A 16,255-nucleotide genomic window follows, 5' to 3' on the forward strand; every position below is an offset into this window, starting at 1 on the left:
CATCTAAAACATGTAAATTTGTTCAAATTTTGTTTATTTTAACATAAAAACATTTTCTAGTTGAGAATTTGACTTAAAAAACAAACATCAGAGACGTTTCCATTTAAATGTAATTCTAATTTAAACATAATCTTTAAATTAAAAATAAGTACATTAAAAGTGTAAAAAATAGTTTCACGTCATTGATTTCAATATCCAGTCACTTGTTCTGTTTATTGCCACGCTGATCTTCTGCCCAGGACCCGGTTTGTGATTCTCTAAAAGAGACACAAAACACAGTCATTGATTCGATTCACACAACGTTACAGTTTGACACAGCAAGCAGTCTTAAAGGCATCCGTGGTTTCAATCATACAAACTGCTTTAACACACAACTATCTCCTAATTTGAGCGCGTGAGGCTTATTTATAGGAACATCTAATTGGAGTGCTCGAAGCATGGACACATGGATGACAAAAGGTGTTTGTACCTTGTTGAAAAGTTGGGCGTTCAGTCGGTAAGTGTGATACTCTGCTTTCCTTTGTTCCTCCTCTCTCCTCCTCTGCACCTCTGGCAGATTCTCGTATATCCTGACGGAGAGACAGTGTTCAGTAGAAGATAGACTGACACTGATACAGTGTGAGGTACAGTTATGGTTCTGATGTCGTCACATAAAATGAATCATAACAGCAGCTTACTGTTTGGACCTCTGGATCATCTCCTTCCTGGGAACGGCCCTCTGGAGCAAAGCAGTGCCTTCAGAGAGAGAAACAAACCATAATTAAAAACTAACTGAATAACTCTCTAAGCTAAATCAGAGAGACTTTATAGTCCCTCAGGTAACATTTACTGGATATAAGAAGGACGTGTGGACAGATTATCAGCTCAGTAAACTAAAAGTTCTTTGAGCAGCATCCATCCCCTCCGCTGTTTGGTACCTGCAGGCCTTGGCAGCCTCCCAGCTCCTCCTGGGTGGTTAAATAGATCCCCCCTCTCTTGGATTAAAGCAGCTTGTAGCTTCCTCTCCTCCACCTGCAGAAACAGACGATTCACCCTCTGCATGGACCGGGAAATAAACTCTGGACGATGCATCTCCAAGGCCTCCTGCAAAGTAACAGGAAACCGACAGTGTTACCTTTTTAACTGGTATTATGATGGTAAAGTTTATCTTGCTGACACCCATGATATAAGCCTTTAAGTAGGTAAGTTACACATCTGAAATTCAAATCTTTTCATACAATTCCTACGACTGTAATTCTCTAAAGAGGAATATAAGCTAACCTGAAGTGACATGTATGCTGGACCAGAAGACATCATGTGTTTAGGATCAGGCTCCGGCTCCAGTTCAGGCTCAGAGTGATGTTTGTTTGTGTCCTCATGCACTTGTCTCTGTCTGAGCGGCTGTCTCCATGTGTTGATTCTGCTGTACGGTTCAAACCAGGCGATGTTTGGTCTCTCTTCCTCCGGCTGGTTCTCCTTCCTTGCCTCTGACAGCAGGCCGTCAGCAGAGATGAACCATGAAACGGCTGAAAAAGCCCACAGAAAAAATTTAACCAAGAATAAAACAGGGATTTAATTTATAAAATGAAAAGTTACAGTTAGCTACAAATAGGGATGGGAACCGGTATCGGTTCTAACATAAACGAGAAACCAGACCGAAAAGCAGCGCACATTTCGGTGTTTTTTTCTTGAGATGTCATACACTTTGGATTCTAGCCAATCATTTTACCTTTCCGAGGATAGTAGGCGGGCCCAGGTACGTACGTTCTTTTAGAGCAGAGCTACAGATTAAAAATGCCCAAGGCGAAGTGGTCAAAAGTCTTGCTGTACTTCACAGCAAAAGATGCAAACTCAGCAGCCTGCAACAAGTGCTTTAAGCTGATACTGTGCAAAGGAGGTAACACCTTGAATCTGATGAAACACCTGGCGACGCATAGCGTTTTTTTAAAAGCCGAGAAATGCACCGTATTTGATAGCTTGCTGCGAGACCGAGCACGTCTACTGCGGGTGTGGTGCCTGTTATCGGACCCGGAGTTGGCAACATCCCCCAAGAACCCGAAGAGGAGAGTCCTGGCCCCTAGCCCTGCCAGTGTAGCAGAAATGATGAGGATGATGATGGCAGGAGCAGCCGTTCTTCTCTGCGTGTGTAGCTTAATGTTGTTCGTGTGTAATTTACGTTGAGTAGGCTAACCACGTTATTAAATTAATGCACGTAAGGTGAACTAGCAAACACCGTCGTAGTTACATGCAGCGGTCTTCTTGTTTGATGGCAGATACTCTCTTCACTCTGGCAAAAAAGGCTAAAATGACCAAAGAAAAAGTGGAAAACAGCTAAACGTGAGAGGTTTTTGGACAAAGTTTGTGTTTTTTTCCATTGTTTAAGCACTGCTTCCAGCCAAGAGTGATACCGTATATGCCCTATAGCTGCAGAAAAGGCTAACATTGTTCTTTTTTACAAAAAAACAGCTAAACCTGAGAGGTTTTTGGACAAAGTTTGTGTTCTCCATTCTTTAAGCACCGGTTTGAGCACCGTTTAAGCTCCGGCACCGTTTCAAAAGTACCGGTTTGGCACCGGTATCGGATAAAACCTAAACGATACCCATCCCAGCTACAGATCGTTGCTAGTTTACAAACCTTTAGGGTAAGGCTTTGGTGGGGTTCTCTTGCTCCTCCTCCGCCCTCCTCTTTCTCTCACTACGCTGGACGAAGACAACGAGATCTGCTCGAAAGCTCTAGCTCCTCCCGGGGAAGGGAACGTGGTTCCAACATCTCTGGTGTGTCGTCGAGTCCCGTTATGAACAATCTCCAGGTCACCTGTGTGAATTTGTACTGAATGTATATTAACTCCATCACATGTGCTTCACTGGTGTTAAAACACACTCCTGCCTTATTTTCAGGAGAAAGCCTAAAAGCGTGACAAACACAAATGAATACATTTTATGCCAAGGAATTTTAACAGAAATGTAATCTTAGCACAGACGATTTCATAAAGATTTTACAGCACCAGCAGCTGGTGCCAATAAACCTTTACAAAAAGGACCAGAATGTTCTTGTATGTCACAATTTTAACAAAATCTGATGAATCAGTGGGACATGCGTCTTCTCTGACCTGCCTGGATTCTTTTGTTCACCAGTTTAACAGCCTTCCTACCCGGCAGACTCCGGGAAGGCCCGTGGTGTGAAGGGACGGTGTAAGTGCTGGTCGACGATACAGAGTCAGCAGCAACCTGAAGACGAATACAGTAACATCAAATGTTATAACAAGTTATCATTTTTCACTCACCTGCCACTTTGTTAGGTAATGTTCAACTACTCATTATTGTAAATATCTAATTAGTCAATAATATGGCAACAACTTTGTGCTTTTAGGCATGTGGAGATGGTCAAAATGACTCACTGAAATTCAAACTTAATATTAGAATGGGGAAGAAAGGTTATTTGCATGACTTTGAACATGGCATGGCTGTTGGTACCAGACGGGCTAGTCTGTCCAGTCTAGTATTTCAGAACTTGCTGATCTACTGAAACACAACCATCTCTAGTGTTTTCTTTTGCTTTACAGATTACTGAACATTCCTTAAGATCTGTTTAATAATCTCTTACTCAGCAGCACGCAGATATACATACCGACTGATCAGTGCTGGTTGTCACTGACAGTGCAGAGGCGTGAGGAGGCTTTCTGTTTCTTCCTCCACTGTCCTTCCTCTCTTCTTTCTGCTTCTTGATGGTGTTGTACAGTTTACTGAGGCTTGGGGCGCTTTTCAGGTGCTGTACTTTGTGGGGGCCAAAGACTCGGATCAGTCGGGCTGTGTCCACAGTGGACATGGAGCCAGACGTGGTAGACAGGGTCTCCAAAACATGTCTGTCTCTGGGAGAGGTGTACTGGCTCTGGGAGGAGCTGTGGGAGAAGCTGGAGGTGAGGGAGGTGTGGCTGCCATCCTCTGTAGACTGGCAGGTTTCATCAACACGAAGGTTCAGTTGAATGGGAGATTCAGTTTTTCTCTGTCCTCTTAATTTACTCCCATCTTCTCTGACTTCACCTCCTACACTCTTCTTAATCTCCCCCAAAGTCTGCTTTATTTCTTTCCTCCTCTTTGTTACATCCTCTCTCCTCCTCTCCTGCTCTGGATGATAACCAGTCACCTCCTGTGCATCACACACATTAAATCCCCTTGCACTTTGAATAAGGCGAGAAAGGCGCTCTAAACGCTCCAGAAGTGATGCTTCTCTGTCACTGCTGGGATGCAACTCCTCCGTGGTCCACTGATCGCAGAACTTCTGCCATAACTGGTCCAGAGGGTGCTCAGAACCCCTCTGCTGCTCGCTTCCTGTCTGAGGCTCAGAGGTTTGGACCCAGTGAGTGTTTCCTTTACCGTAGTCCATTTCAGAAATAAACGGCTGAAACCTCTCAGGGTGGGACTTGCTTTGGTGGTGTTGGGTGAACTGGATTGGGCTGGTCTCCTGGTCTCTCTTGAAGGTTTCTTGATTCCTCAGTAAAGATTCCTCGATAAAGGCAACAGAAACCTGAGAAGAAGGCTTTAGTCTTTGGCTCACAGTCTGCAAGCTTTTATTCGATGTTGTAGAGGCATCTGTCAGGAGACACACACGTAGAAAAATTAACTACTGTGTACAACAAAAGCACACAGTAACAGGACACCAAGAGCCAGCTAGTTTTCATACACAAAACTGTCCAACTTAACATTTACAGCAACTTCATAAAATTAATGAACACGCATGACTACCTTTTCCCACATACTAGTAACATAATGTTTCAGAATCAAACCAAAGAAATAAAGGAGGTATCTGGTGTGAATATGCATGCGTTGTGTTCAGGTCACCTCTCTGCCTATTTTCTTGCATGGTCAAGTTGGCAGTTTTCAGCCTCTTGCTGTAGATGCCCTCTGTGTGTCTGATGGTCACTCCGCGGTCCAACCCTGGGTCCTTGTTCCCGAGGACGTCACTGCTAAAGTGAGGAGGCACGGCGTCGTCTGAGCCTAGTTAGAATTCAATACTCTCTGTTATCTCATGAGGAGTGGCATTCAGAGCAAAACACGACTATTCTTCTTGTAAAAGCAAAACAACAACAAAAAAACCCGTTAAAAAAACGTAAGAGAAATATTTTGGGTAAATATTTTGAAAAGAAATGAAGATGTTCAGGGACAGCCTGCTCTTGTCGTCTCGGGTCTCAGCCCTGCCTTTGTTTCACCCAGCCCCTGAACATGAATAATTAATGTGCTGCTTGGTGTACGTTACAAAGAACCAGCTGCTACCTATTCAAGCACAGGAGAAATGAGAGCTCACAATTCAATTCCCAGCATGCCTCTGAATTCTTATTTCTAATCCTTTGAACATGTTTTACAGCTTGCAGTGTGATTTACGACAGCATTAAAAATGCAAAAATGCCCCCCAAAATTCACGTTATACATATAAATAATATATTTTGTTCAAAAAAAAAAAAAATCCACCTAAACTTACCAGGTAGATCTAACAGTGTGAACAGACTATAAGCTGCGAGCTGAACTGCAGATGTTAAAATCTCATCTTGTGACACTTCAGCAGAGCAATATGAGAACTAGGCTGGAAAAAAAGAAAAAAAAAAGAAAATCTGTGATAAATGTACCTGTGTGGGTGCTCTCCATGGTGGTGTCAGATGCCTCTGTGGAGGAGAGATCAGCCTCTGTGTGAGGGACATAGAAGACCTCCTCACTGCCATGAGGTTTATAAGGCAGCAGGACAAGCACTGAAGTAGGAGGGAGATGCAGTTGGAATCAGTTGGTATTATGACTGATGTATTGCTGAAATTACAGCCAATTAAAAAAGAAAAAAAAAAACTACCTGGGGTTTCAGTGGTAAAGGGTCTTGTTGAAATTTCAGATCTTTCACGTGGTGTAAAGGACTGTGCGGACATGGTGGTCATCCTCTCCTGAGGCACAACAGTTTTAAAAACAGTAGAGCTGTTGGATCTTTCAGGCAGCCGCTGTAGTGATGGCTCTCTGGTGTCGCACCACTCAGGTGGACTGGACAAACCGACACCTTCATCTGGACTGCTGGCGGCTGATGATGAATGTCTTAGGGGGACAAATTCTTTACGTGGCAGCCCTGAGATTACATCAGCCTGACTGGAGTAGACTATAGAGGTGAAGCTGGGATTAGTAGCTTTGGGGGACCGAGTGAGATCGACATGTGAGATGTGGCCTGTATGGGCGGAGGTTTCAACTACAGATGGGCCTGTGGCCTGATCTAAAACATGACCAACACCCATACCAGAAGCAGATAACTTACTATCTGGCCTGAATGACTGTGTGCTGTTGTATCTGACAGTCACATCTACTTTATCTAAACCCTGTGAGGGAGGAAGCGGCTCTTCAAACTGGCCTCCCTCAGTGTCTTGCCTCTTCTGACTGGCTGGTGCAGACTGAGTCACATTTTGATTCGTGCTGTGCAAACTGTTATTAGGTCCATGCACTGATGATAGTTCCCTGGTTGTTGTTTGTAGTAAATCAACCCCATGCTCTTCAGTCAGTTCTAAAGAAAGCTGCCTGTCTGTTGTTGTGGTTCTGACAGCTCCTAATGAGAGCTCGGTCAGGCGGAGGGGCTCTGGGGCTGGGCTGATGGGAGGTGGGGAAGTGGAATTTGAGGGGGAGGTGGAGCTTCTGTGGGTGGCGATAGTGATGGATGTGAAGACCTGAGGTTTTTTAGTAGGAAGCGTCACTCCTTCTCTGGCAGCAATTTCACACACTCGAGCTTCTAGGTCTGACTGAAGAGCAGTTTGTAGCTGTGTCCTGGAGTCGCGGGTGGTCCTACTCAGGCTGTGCAGCAGCTGGGTTGGCTCATTTATAGCATCCCTAGGAACAGCAAACGTCTCCGCAGATTGAGATGGATCAAGCTCCCTCGAGATTTTAACACTGGATGCTACACTGCTCTCTGTATCTGTGCTGAACTGGCTCTGAAAGAGGCAAAAAACAAGTCTGTGTCAAATAGGGAGACCAGGAAAGGACATTGTTGGTGTTATACGTGTTCTTCATTCACCACACACTAGTGCTGGGCGATATGACGATATATATCGTGTGGACGATAGAAAAGTGTCTATCGTGCCATTTGTCTTCTATCGTTTCTAACCCGAATTTTACAAATTATTACATAAAATATATCATTAACCCTTTACAACCGGTCAGAGCAGGCACACTCCGTTTTCCCTAACTATTTTTAAATCCCTGTAGAACTGTAACCACGTAAGCTAGCGCAATAATGTTTTTTTTTGCATATGAAACCGTAGGAGTTGTACTTACATCTTATTCCATTAGCTTGCCCTAGGTCACGGTTTTCTTCCACATATAGCTTTGCAAAAATTGCATAAAAAGCGCTTCCAGCAACAAAAACATAATATTCCAGACTTGCAGCAACAAAAACATAATATTCCAGAAACACGCTTTGCCAATCCGATCAGCTGTTCATAACACTTCCTACGTTGGAATATAAGTCAGCGCGAGCTATCGCATGTCCGCCATTACCTGTCCGAAACCGGAAGTGACGTCACTTTCGCGGAAAATGTAGTTTTTTAAGCTTCAAAGTCTATGTTGGTGTTTTTAAAAGTCATGTTTGACTTTATGTTCTTCTGTATCGTTTCTGGGATGCTTAGAAGTCAAATTACACTGTTGGAAATAGTTTATTTTGATGCACATGCTGTTTTTTGCAAATTTGCATTATAATATTTATTTTCATTTATATCTAAAAATTTGTGTATCTCAAAAATAAAACTATGAAGACACTCAAAATAAATAAATGTAAAGATAAGCTCTGGCGGACTTGGTTCTATGGTAGGTCTTAAAGGGTTAAATAGCCTGTGCAAATATATTAGTGTTGTCTTCTCACTATACATGCTCTTAACTTTATGCAAGAGAAAATAAAGTATAAAAAAATGATATTTTTCACAAAGAAACTGTCTTGTGGTTTTGCAACATGGTGCTGCTTTACGTGCACCCGGATTTGCGACATACTTTACAGTAACTCAAAACAAAGACTGCACCGTCTCCACTAGCTGTTTACAGACTGCATACTTTCCAGATGACCACAGGTCAGGTGGTATATCGTGATATATATCGTTATCATGATATAAAATAATTCATATCGTGATAAATATTTTTTCCATATCGCCCAGCACTACCACACACCAAATATTTTTGCACTGCAAACCTGCATGTGAACCATAACTGGTGACAGTTTTATTATGACAATTTGTTTGAAAGGTCTAACATACGTTGGGCCACAGCAGTCCTGCAACACACCAGTTACCTTGAGTATGAGAGCTGTCCAGACACGTGTAGCAGATGATAAATAAACGTTTACACAAATTTAGTTTAAAATGCATACAAACGTTAGTGTTTACATTTTATAATTCACTATATTTAAGTACATTGCTACAAATTACATACGGCGGTTGCCTACTTAAAGTGCAGTAATTAAGAGTCGTTCTTATAATAATTACCTTTATGGGATTTTTTAACAGCAGTTCTCGCTTGATCTCTTCTATCCGCCTTCTATCTTCTTCGTCCAGCTGCAGAGGCTCACACTGCTGTCCTGATAGCTTCAGCTTAATCCATTCTGCAACATTAAGACACGCTTTTTCATCTGACAAAGACGTCTTTGATGTCTTAAGCTACAATTTAAACAGGATCACAATTTAAACTAGATCAAATCTAAACAAATTTGAAGGGTCAAGTTGTGCAGTTAGTGGTCAGTGCAGCAGGTGAATTTTTGGACTTATCTAAAATGTTAAAGCCTTAGATGTAAGAAACTCATTCGTGAGTGCATGTTAATTGTTTTACCTCTAGCTTTGCTCTCCTCTTGGTCTGAAATGCTCGGTGTACTGGAGACCATGGTGGATGGAGATTCACTCTGCAGCAACTTGGTCACTCTGGCTGTCAGTGAGCTTTCGCAGCTCCCATCACTCATCACTCCTTGATCAGCATCCTTGAGGATGGGTGAGGAGGACCTGCTCTGTGAAGCACCTTCAGAGGGAGTGTTTTCCTCCTCCTCCTCTGGGACATCAACTGAATCTGTAGGCGTAGAAGTGAGCTCTTGTGTACTCACAGCTGGTGGAGGCTTGATGGCCACCGGCTGTGTGGGGGCTTTGTCAGGAGGTGCAGCACTGCAGCCCTCAGGCTCTGTCCGGAAGGCTGATTTGGAGAGGACAAGTGACATCCCTGCACCATTAACATTGTTATCTTGTGGTGTTTTGTATGCCACTTTGGTTGGTGCAGTAAAAACAGCTTGTGTGGATAAATAATCAGATTGCAACGATCGATTTACACCTTTCTGACCAAAAGAGCATTTCCTTATCTTCTCTGAGGCCAGCATGGAGTCAGAGGAGGATCTGGTCCAAAGCAGTGAGGAAAATGTTCTTTGGTCTCCAGTTGTAGAGGACGAGGGGAAATCCTCAAGTCTGCTGGTTTTCTTCTTCAGTAATGGGGATATGTCCTGATCGGGGAGAAGAGGGGGGCTAATGGGGGAGGTTGAGGAAGCCGTAGAAGACCCAGTGGACATCATGGTCTCTGCATGAGAGACTAGTTTACGGATTTCCAACAAGGCCTTGGAGCTAACAAAAGAATCTTCTGCACTTTGATCTGCACTACGACTTGTTTGTAAAAGCAACTCCAAGCTTCTTTCTCTGTGCCTCTCCTTGACAGCTGGCAGCATGTCAGGGTTAAATTTGTCTTCTAGCTGGCTGATTCCCCCACTGCTGCTTAAACTGCCGTCCTTCTGCTGTTGGCAAGGCTGCAGTATGGAGGAACGAATGTTTTCATTGGGTGAGGTGTAAGGTGCCAGTTTGTGTTTACTCTGTCTAGCTTCTGTATCTGATGTAGGAGAAGTCCGCCTGGCCTGCTCTGGGATAGTTGCCGCTGGACAGAGACTGTCCAGGCTGAACGGTATGGATATGCTGGAGTCTACTGACAGAACGCTGGACTGGGAAAACTCCTCTTTGTGGGGACTGCCACCTGAAAACACAATACCATATTTCAAACTGTAAAACCCCTCAAATATTGGTACTTAAATAGGTGTGTGAAGTTCCTAAAAATGGATATAACAGGATATATGACCACATTTTCATGGCCTGAGAAATTTTGTACTTTTAAAGTCTCAACAGCTTTTCATAAAAGTAAACCTGTAAAAGTAATTGTTGAGGTTAGATACCCTCAGAGGGTTGAGTGCTTTTAGTTGGGGTTCCAGTAGATCCTTTAATTGTGCAGAACTCAGTGGGAGAGAATTCAGGCTCTCTGATTGGTCCCCTGGGCACAAACGGAGTCAGGATTGTAGATGGAGACTGGTCTATACCCAGGTTACGAAGATACAACTGCAAAAAAGCCCCCAAAAAAACAGAGAGAACACCAGATAATAAAGTATAAGTCTACACATATAGAGTATTTTCCCAGGGTAATAAATTTAATTGCAGAAACTAGACCTCTAATAGTAATTTCATTATATTATAGAGAGACCCACTGATATTTCTGTAAGATTTTCTGGTTTTTTTTTTGTTTTTTTTATTTACCGGAATTCGTTCATCAATGTTGAGCTCTCGAGGCTTGGGGTGAGGTGGTGGTGTTGACAGTTTTGAAGTCCACGAGGGTACGTAATTATCAATTTCTAGGCTGACAACAGATGACGTCCCAATGGAAGTTCCTAACTTTACTCCGCTGTAACTATCTTGGGAACTCGAAAGTGTCAAGTCTCGATCAAGTGACACATCACTGAAGTGGCCGAGGCTCGTGAGATGTGAGGTTTGAATTGTATTGGTTTGATCATGATGATGAGCATCATCATCCTGGCTTTGACTCTTGTCTCTTTCTGAAGGGCTGTCGATCTGCTGATCTTTTTGGACTGACATCACAACTGTGCTAAGAGAAGAGTGAGACTGTGACCTGCCTAGGGGTGAAGCAGAGGGTGGTACTGCAGACCCCGTGTTCTCCTCATCAGCAAGAGCACTGCCCACTGCCTCCGTTCTTCTGGGAGAAGAATAGCCAGAAGGTGCTGTTGAGGAGGTCTGTGTGGCAGCACCTGAAACAAGAGGCTGCTGCAAACTCCTAATCTTCTGACTAACCAGTTCATTCAGGCTACCAGATACTGCGTCATAACCCTTCTGTTTAGAGGGGATGCTAGAAAATCCCTGCAGTGACAGTCTATCAAACAAAGACATCTTGCCTGAACTCTGATTTGCCCTCCATGCATCTACTTTCTGCATATAGTTTAGACTTGGGAGGGACTGGACTTTTGCAGAGGCAGCGTCTTCTTGGCACTGAGTGGCTGTGTGTGTGTTATGGGTGCAAACTACAGGAAAAGCTGGTTGTTGAGAAATTTTTGTGACTGACTGATAAGAGTTCTCTTTACTAGATTCAATGGAGGAAAGGTGCCCCGATTTATCCTTAACACTGGATTTGGTTGGGGCATTAAAAATCCCTGGAGTGGACTGAGACTGTGGAAGAAAACCCAGGTAGGAGCCATCCAACCCTGTATGGTTTCCTGAGGACCAGAGTTCTTGCTCTCTGCAAACCCGTTCAACACCTGTTGAAAATGGCCCTGTCCATTGCATACCAACCACATTTGTTCTACTCGCACTTGGCTTCCCCTCAGACATCTGTTTGAGATTAGGTGTGAGAGATGGACCAGGTGGCGTAGGACGTTTTTGCTGTTTGTTTTTGGATTCAGCTTCAATCCTGCTGCGTTTCTCTACTTCAGAGAGCAGCTCTCTATATAACATTTCACTACTCTCATCAGGCTGAGTACTGCGGGAACCCACAGTGATGTTAGACACTTCAGATAACACTGTTTGTGGTTGGTCAGGATCTGAAACTTTGTCCTGCTGTTGTGTCTGCTGCTGGGGAAAAGAGACTTCACCTGGAGGGTGTTCTCTTACATCAGTAGTTTGCTGAGTGGTCAGTTCACAAACTTCAGTGCTTTTAGACTCTTCTGTAGAAGGCTCTGTTCTCTTCACAGAAATTTCAGAGGCAGAGGAAGTAGCACTGCTATTGCTGCTAAGCATCCCAACATCTTTCTGCAGGAGCTTCAGAAGATGCTGAGCAGGTATATTCTTACTCAGAAAGAAAGTCTCATCTTCAACAGGTTCTCCTTCTAGCTTTGCTCCAGGTTTAATTAAGGTCTCTAGGTCCTTCTCTCTGCTACTCGTATCAATGACAATCACTGGGGGATGAACCCTTTCCTCTCGTTTACTTTGCTCCCCTGGTGATAGACTGTGCTGAGAGAGGGAGCAGCAGCTGCTTTCTATTTCTTCAGAACGGATGCTTGCCTGGGCCAATGGGTGCTGGGATAATGAGCCATGCTCAGAGGTACGAGTGGTGTGACCCTGGGATGAAAACTGAAACCGCTCTGAAGCCATGGAAACATCAGGGTATGCCCTTAAAAAGTAAATAATAATTATCCATGTACATGTTATACATTCACACAATATGTAGTAAACTATGCACACAGAGCAAGCGATTAAGATGACTTTTTTTCTTACCTTAGAGGGGCAAATTCTGTCTCACTTTGTTGTAATAAAGAAAACTCAGTGAGGTTGTGATCAACTCCAGGTAACAGGGAAAGGGCTGGAGACATGTTACTGTCCTGAAAATCTAACAGAAAGCGCGGAATGAACACACACAAATAAAAAAGCAGCAATCTAACATAAAACTATGGTAAGACCCATCAGTGCTGGCAGCTTCCTGTTGTCATGAATAAATGATACATCAAACAAAATCTGTTTGATGACAAAGTCAGAGTTAAGTCTGAGTTAAGTGGGCTGAGACACTTGCAAAAGATGAAGAGATTAAAGCTCTGCTGACACTCCAGTAGTATACAATGTGCAAACTCTACTTTGTCTATACCAAGTCTACCAAAAGTATCATGCAGAGGAAATAGGGGTTTAATATACTGATAGTATTCCAATCTACAATCATTACTGTGTTAATATCCATACCTAACTGTAGAGCGGGTGTTCTTGGCTGCTGAAGTTCAGAATGTCTTTGTGTTCCTAGTTGGCTTATGTGTGTTTGTCCAGCAGAACAGCTCACATCTTCATCTGCTGGCAACTGAGGAGATGCTGCCCTCCTCTGTGAACAGAATCACACTTTAATTCTGGCAGCATTTCATTTACAGCAGGTCCCGCATTACTACATGGCGGTTTGAGGGCATCAAATGAAACTGAGCAATCAATAACTCTGCTTGAGACAAGCCAATGTCTGTTGTGAAAAACGTCTGTTACTTGATGAGCAAAGTAGAAAGCAGAAAGTTCATACATTCATCCCATACAGCTCTGATTCCAGTTTGATTACACCAGTATCACACTGTTGTCAGTCAGAAGTCAGAGGAAAATTCCCAGACTGACTTGAGCTGATAGGAAGGCAACAGCAACTCAAACAAGTGTTTGTTACAACCAAAGTATGCAGAAGATGTACAATACATGAAACCTTTAACAAATAAGCTATAGCAGGACCAGCAAGACCAGACCACGTGCCTTTGGTATCACAGGAAAGCAAGAAACTGAGGCTAAAGTCTGCAACAGGCTCGCCCAAACTGGACAAAATAAGACGAGAAAAACGTTGTTTGGTCTGATGCAACAGTTGAATGGTAGGGTCAGGCCTAAACAGTATGGATATATCCAGCCTTGTGTCAACTGTTCAGCTGGGTCCTTTCTTACCAAATGAGAATCATTTAAACACGGCAGTTTACATGAGTATTGTTGCTGATCATCTCAGTACATAATACAATTATCGACACTCTTCTATTTTGGATAGAGAACACGCTCTTCTCTCCTCGTTTATTCATTCGGAAGGTTTTTGGAGTTCTTCCTTTTAGAAATGATGGTAGATGGCTACAGACAGTAATGATCCTCATCGCAAGTCTGTGTGTTTTTTAACTATATAAACAAAGCATTATTGTAATCTAACATCTCTCTCAGCTAATTTTATTAACAAATCTGCGGTTTTTCGGGTCGGCACATTAGCAGCATTTAGTTATCAAAGTGATTTATTTATAACTAACAGACTAAATGGACTGACAAACTAGAAGCAACATGTTACATTTAACCTGGTGTAACTGAGGAGACTAACCATTGACTAATGTGCATATTCTTTACGTTTGTTGCAACTGGACAAGGAACAAGGAACATTATACTGGAGAGAGACTTAGCTAAACCCAGTAACCTGAGGGTAACGTTAAATGCTAGTTAGCAAAGCGGTTAGCATTTAGCTAGCTAGCCAGCTAGCTACTAATATCGCCAACACTGTGATTATATTCACATTTCCCGCCTTGAGAATTACTTTAAAGGCTCCCGAACTACGAGTTCCAATGTAACCACACCAGAAGACAAGCTGCAATCGTGCAAATTACCTCTGGAGGTTCCATGCTGTCGTTTTTGTTGTTGTTGTTGTTACTGCTGACAGTCCGCCACAACGAGCGCGCCTCCACCTTTTCCTAGCAACAAGGGGCGTTGCTAGGAAATACAAGCTCCTCAGCAAGGGACGTTCTTCTTCTTCTGTGGTGTTGGCACTTGGCACTTTACATCCCCTTATGTTATCTTACTGCCTCCTCTTGATTCTTTCAGTCGTAATTTATATTCGTGAAAAAGTCCCATTCCCTCCACTGGTCCACAGACACACGAGCTCACTTTTAGATTGATGTCCAGTATCTCTGAACTTTGTATAGTTGGGTCTTGTTTTACAGCATTCAGCAATGAAGACATGCTCCTGATACAGGTTATAATAGTCATCAATTCTTTTTATTATTATTTTTTGTGCATACTTGTCCCACTTACATTATTCAGATAGTCAAATAAATGTTTAATATTAGACAAAGATCTATCTGGTAGTTTATTAGTTTGAGCAGCAGGTGGCGGTGCTGCATAAAATAAATGAATTCACCTAAGACTCAAACATATTTCAGCTTCTATCCTTAATAACTGGTCCCAAATCAATTACAAGTCATGAATTAGCCCGCTTAAATGATGAGACCAGCTAATTGATCAACACTAACACAGCATTGTAAATCTGAATATTTCTATTTTAAAATCTAAAACATTATGAGTTACAAACTTTTTCTTTTGGCTTGTCAGAGTAAAAGTTTGATGTACCAGATGTAACAGCTGCTACATCTTTTTCCAAAACAGCAGCCAAGGGCTGTGAGTGAGCTAAGGGGTAAATTGAGTTAGCGGTTCACCTTATCCCACCATAAGCCACTGAAATTGAATTAAATCTCAGAGATATAAACTGGTATTTTAATGTAATATCACATAATTGGCTTGGTTTTCGTAATTTATTTTAGTTTACTGGGTTTATTTGATTGGGACAGAGCACACAGACACCAAACTCCTCCTGTCGTGAGAAGCAGAAGATGCTTTGAACCAGATTATAATCATAAATACATTTCCACCTGTAGTCCTTAATAGCCTAACAAGTTAGATATGACAGAAAAGCTATTGTGTTAAGAAACTAAACAATAAAAGACTGGGGTTCATTGTCCCTTTATACTGTCATTGGTTTGAATCTTTGTCCACTAAAGCTGTGTGACTAAGAATCAGCTGATTTTTTTGCAGGTTGCCGGCCCTTGTCTGTATTTTTTCCAGCCCTTGTAAGTTTATAAGTCTAAGTGATAGACACACTAAAGTCTCAGGGTAATACAGTGCATTACACCGGTGATCAGCTATAATCCTTAACTTTACTAAAGGATTTATGCAGCACATTAGGTTCTTTCAATGTGTTTCCTTTTCTGCTTTTTTAACTTTACTGAAGACATAGAGCATAATTTCAGTGAGGATCTTGTCAGGTCAAAGGTCAAAGCTGCCACTTCCCTTCCTGGAAACATAATGCTTGTGGTCAACATGAGCAGCTGTTACTGGCATTGTTGAAAGCTGCTCCGTTTCTTTCTTTCCCATCCCTTTCTTTAAAAAGCACTGGGCAACGTGCCAGTGTACTTTTTGCGTCTTCATTTGCGCTCTCTCACATCCACAGCACGCTCGCACACTAACGCCCGGTGGAGTGCATGAACACATGAGTACACACATGCAAAGCAAGCCCCCGAGGGGTGCCCAAAAGTTTCCGGTCCGGATGGCCGGACACAGAAACTCAGGAAACAATTGGGTGTCAGAGAGGTCCATGGAGTATTCGCTCCCTCCTGAAGTGTCGTTGCTGTTTTACAGGCAGCGGAAACAACTCTCCATCTGGTTAACCGTCTTCCTTTGTTGACAGGAGAGCGTGCTGGCATCATTCTGTCTCAGGATGAATGTGCTGCT

At 42.8% G+C, this 16,255-nt stretch overlaps 1 protein-coding gene across 1 annotated transcript; it reads right to left on the minus strand.

Annotated features, from left to right (window-relative positions):
* Window positions 1–65: 65 nt before the first annotated feature.
* alms1 (ALMS1 centrosome and basal body associated protein) lies at window positions 66–14,458 on the minus strand. Its single transcript, XM_063498882.1, has 18 exons — window positions 14,359–14,458; window positions 12,947–13,079; window positions 12,491–12,602; window positions 10,526–12,386; window positions 10,171–10,330; window positions 8,805–9,974; window positions 8,465–8,580; window positions 5,815–6,925; window positions 5,600–5,719; window positions 4,818–4,973; window positions 3,607–4,568; window positions 3,089–3,206; window positions 2,614–2,793; window positions 1,261–1,505; window positions 918–1,083; window positions 678–735; window positions 470–569; window positions 66–257 (listed from the first exon to the last, which is right to left on the minus strand). Exons 1-18 carry the CDS (start codon window positions 14,371–14,373, stop codon window positions 213–215), a joined length of 6,828 nt encoding a protein of 2,275 aa, XP_063354952.1. The 5' UTR covers window positions 14,374–14,458; the 3' UTR covers window positions 66–212.
* Between the last annotated feature and the right edge of the window lie 1,797 nt (window positions 14,459–16,255).

Source organism: Pelmatolapia mariae, linkage group LG16_19, assembly GCF_036321145.2.
Source record: "Pelmatolapia mariae isolate MD_Pm_ZW linkage group LG16_19, Pm_UMD_F_2, whole genome shotgun sequence".
Classification (NCBI taxonomy): Eukaryota; Metazoa; Chordata; class Actinopteri; order Cichliformes; family Cichlidae; genus Pelmatolapia; species Pelmatolapia mariae.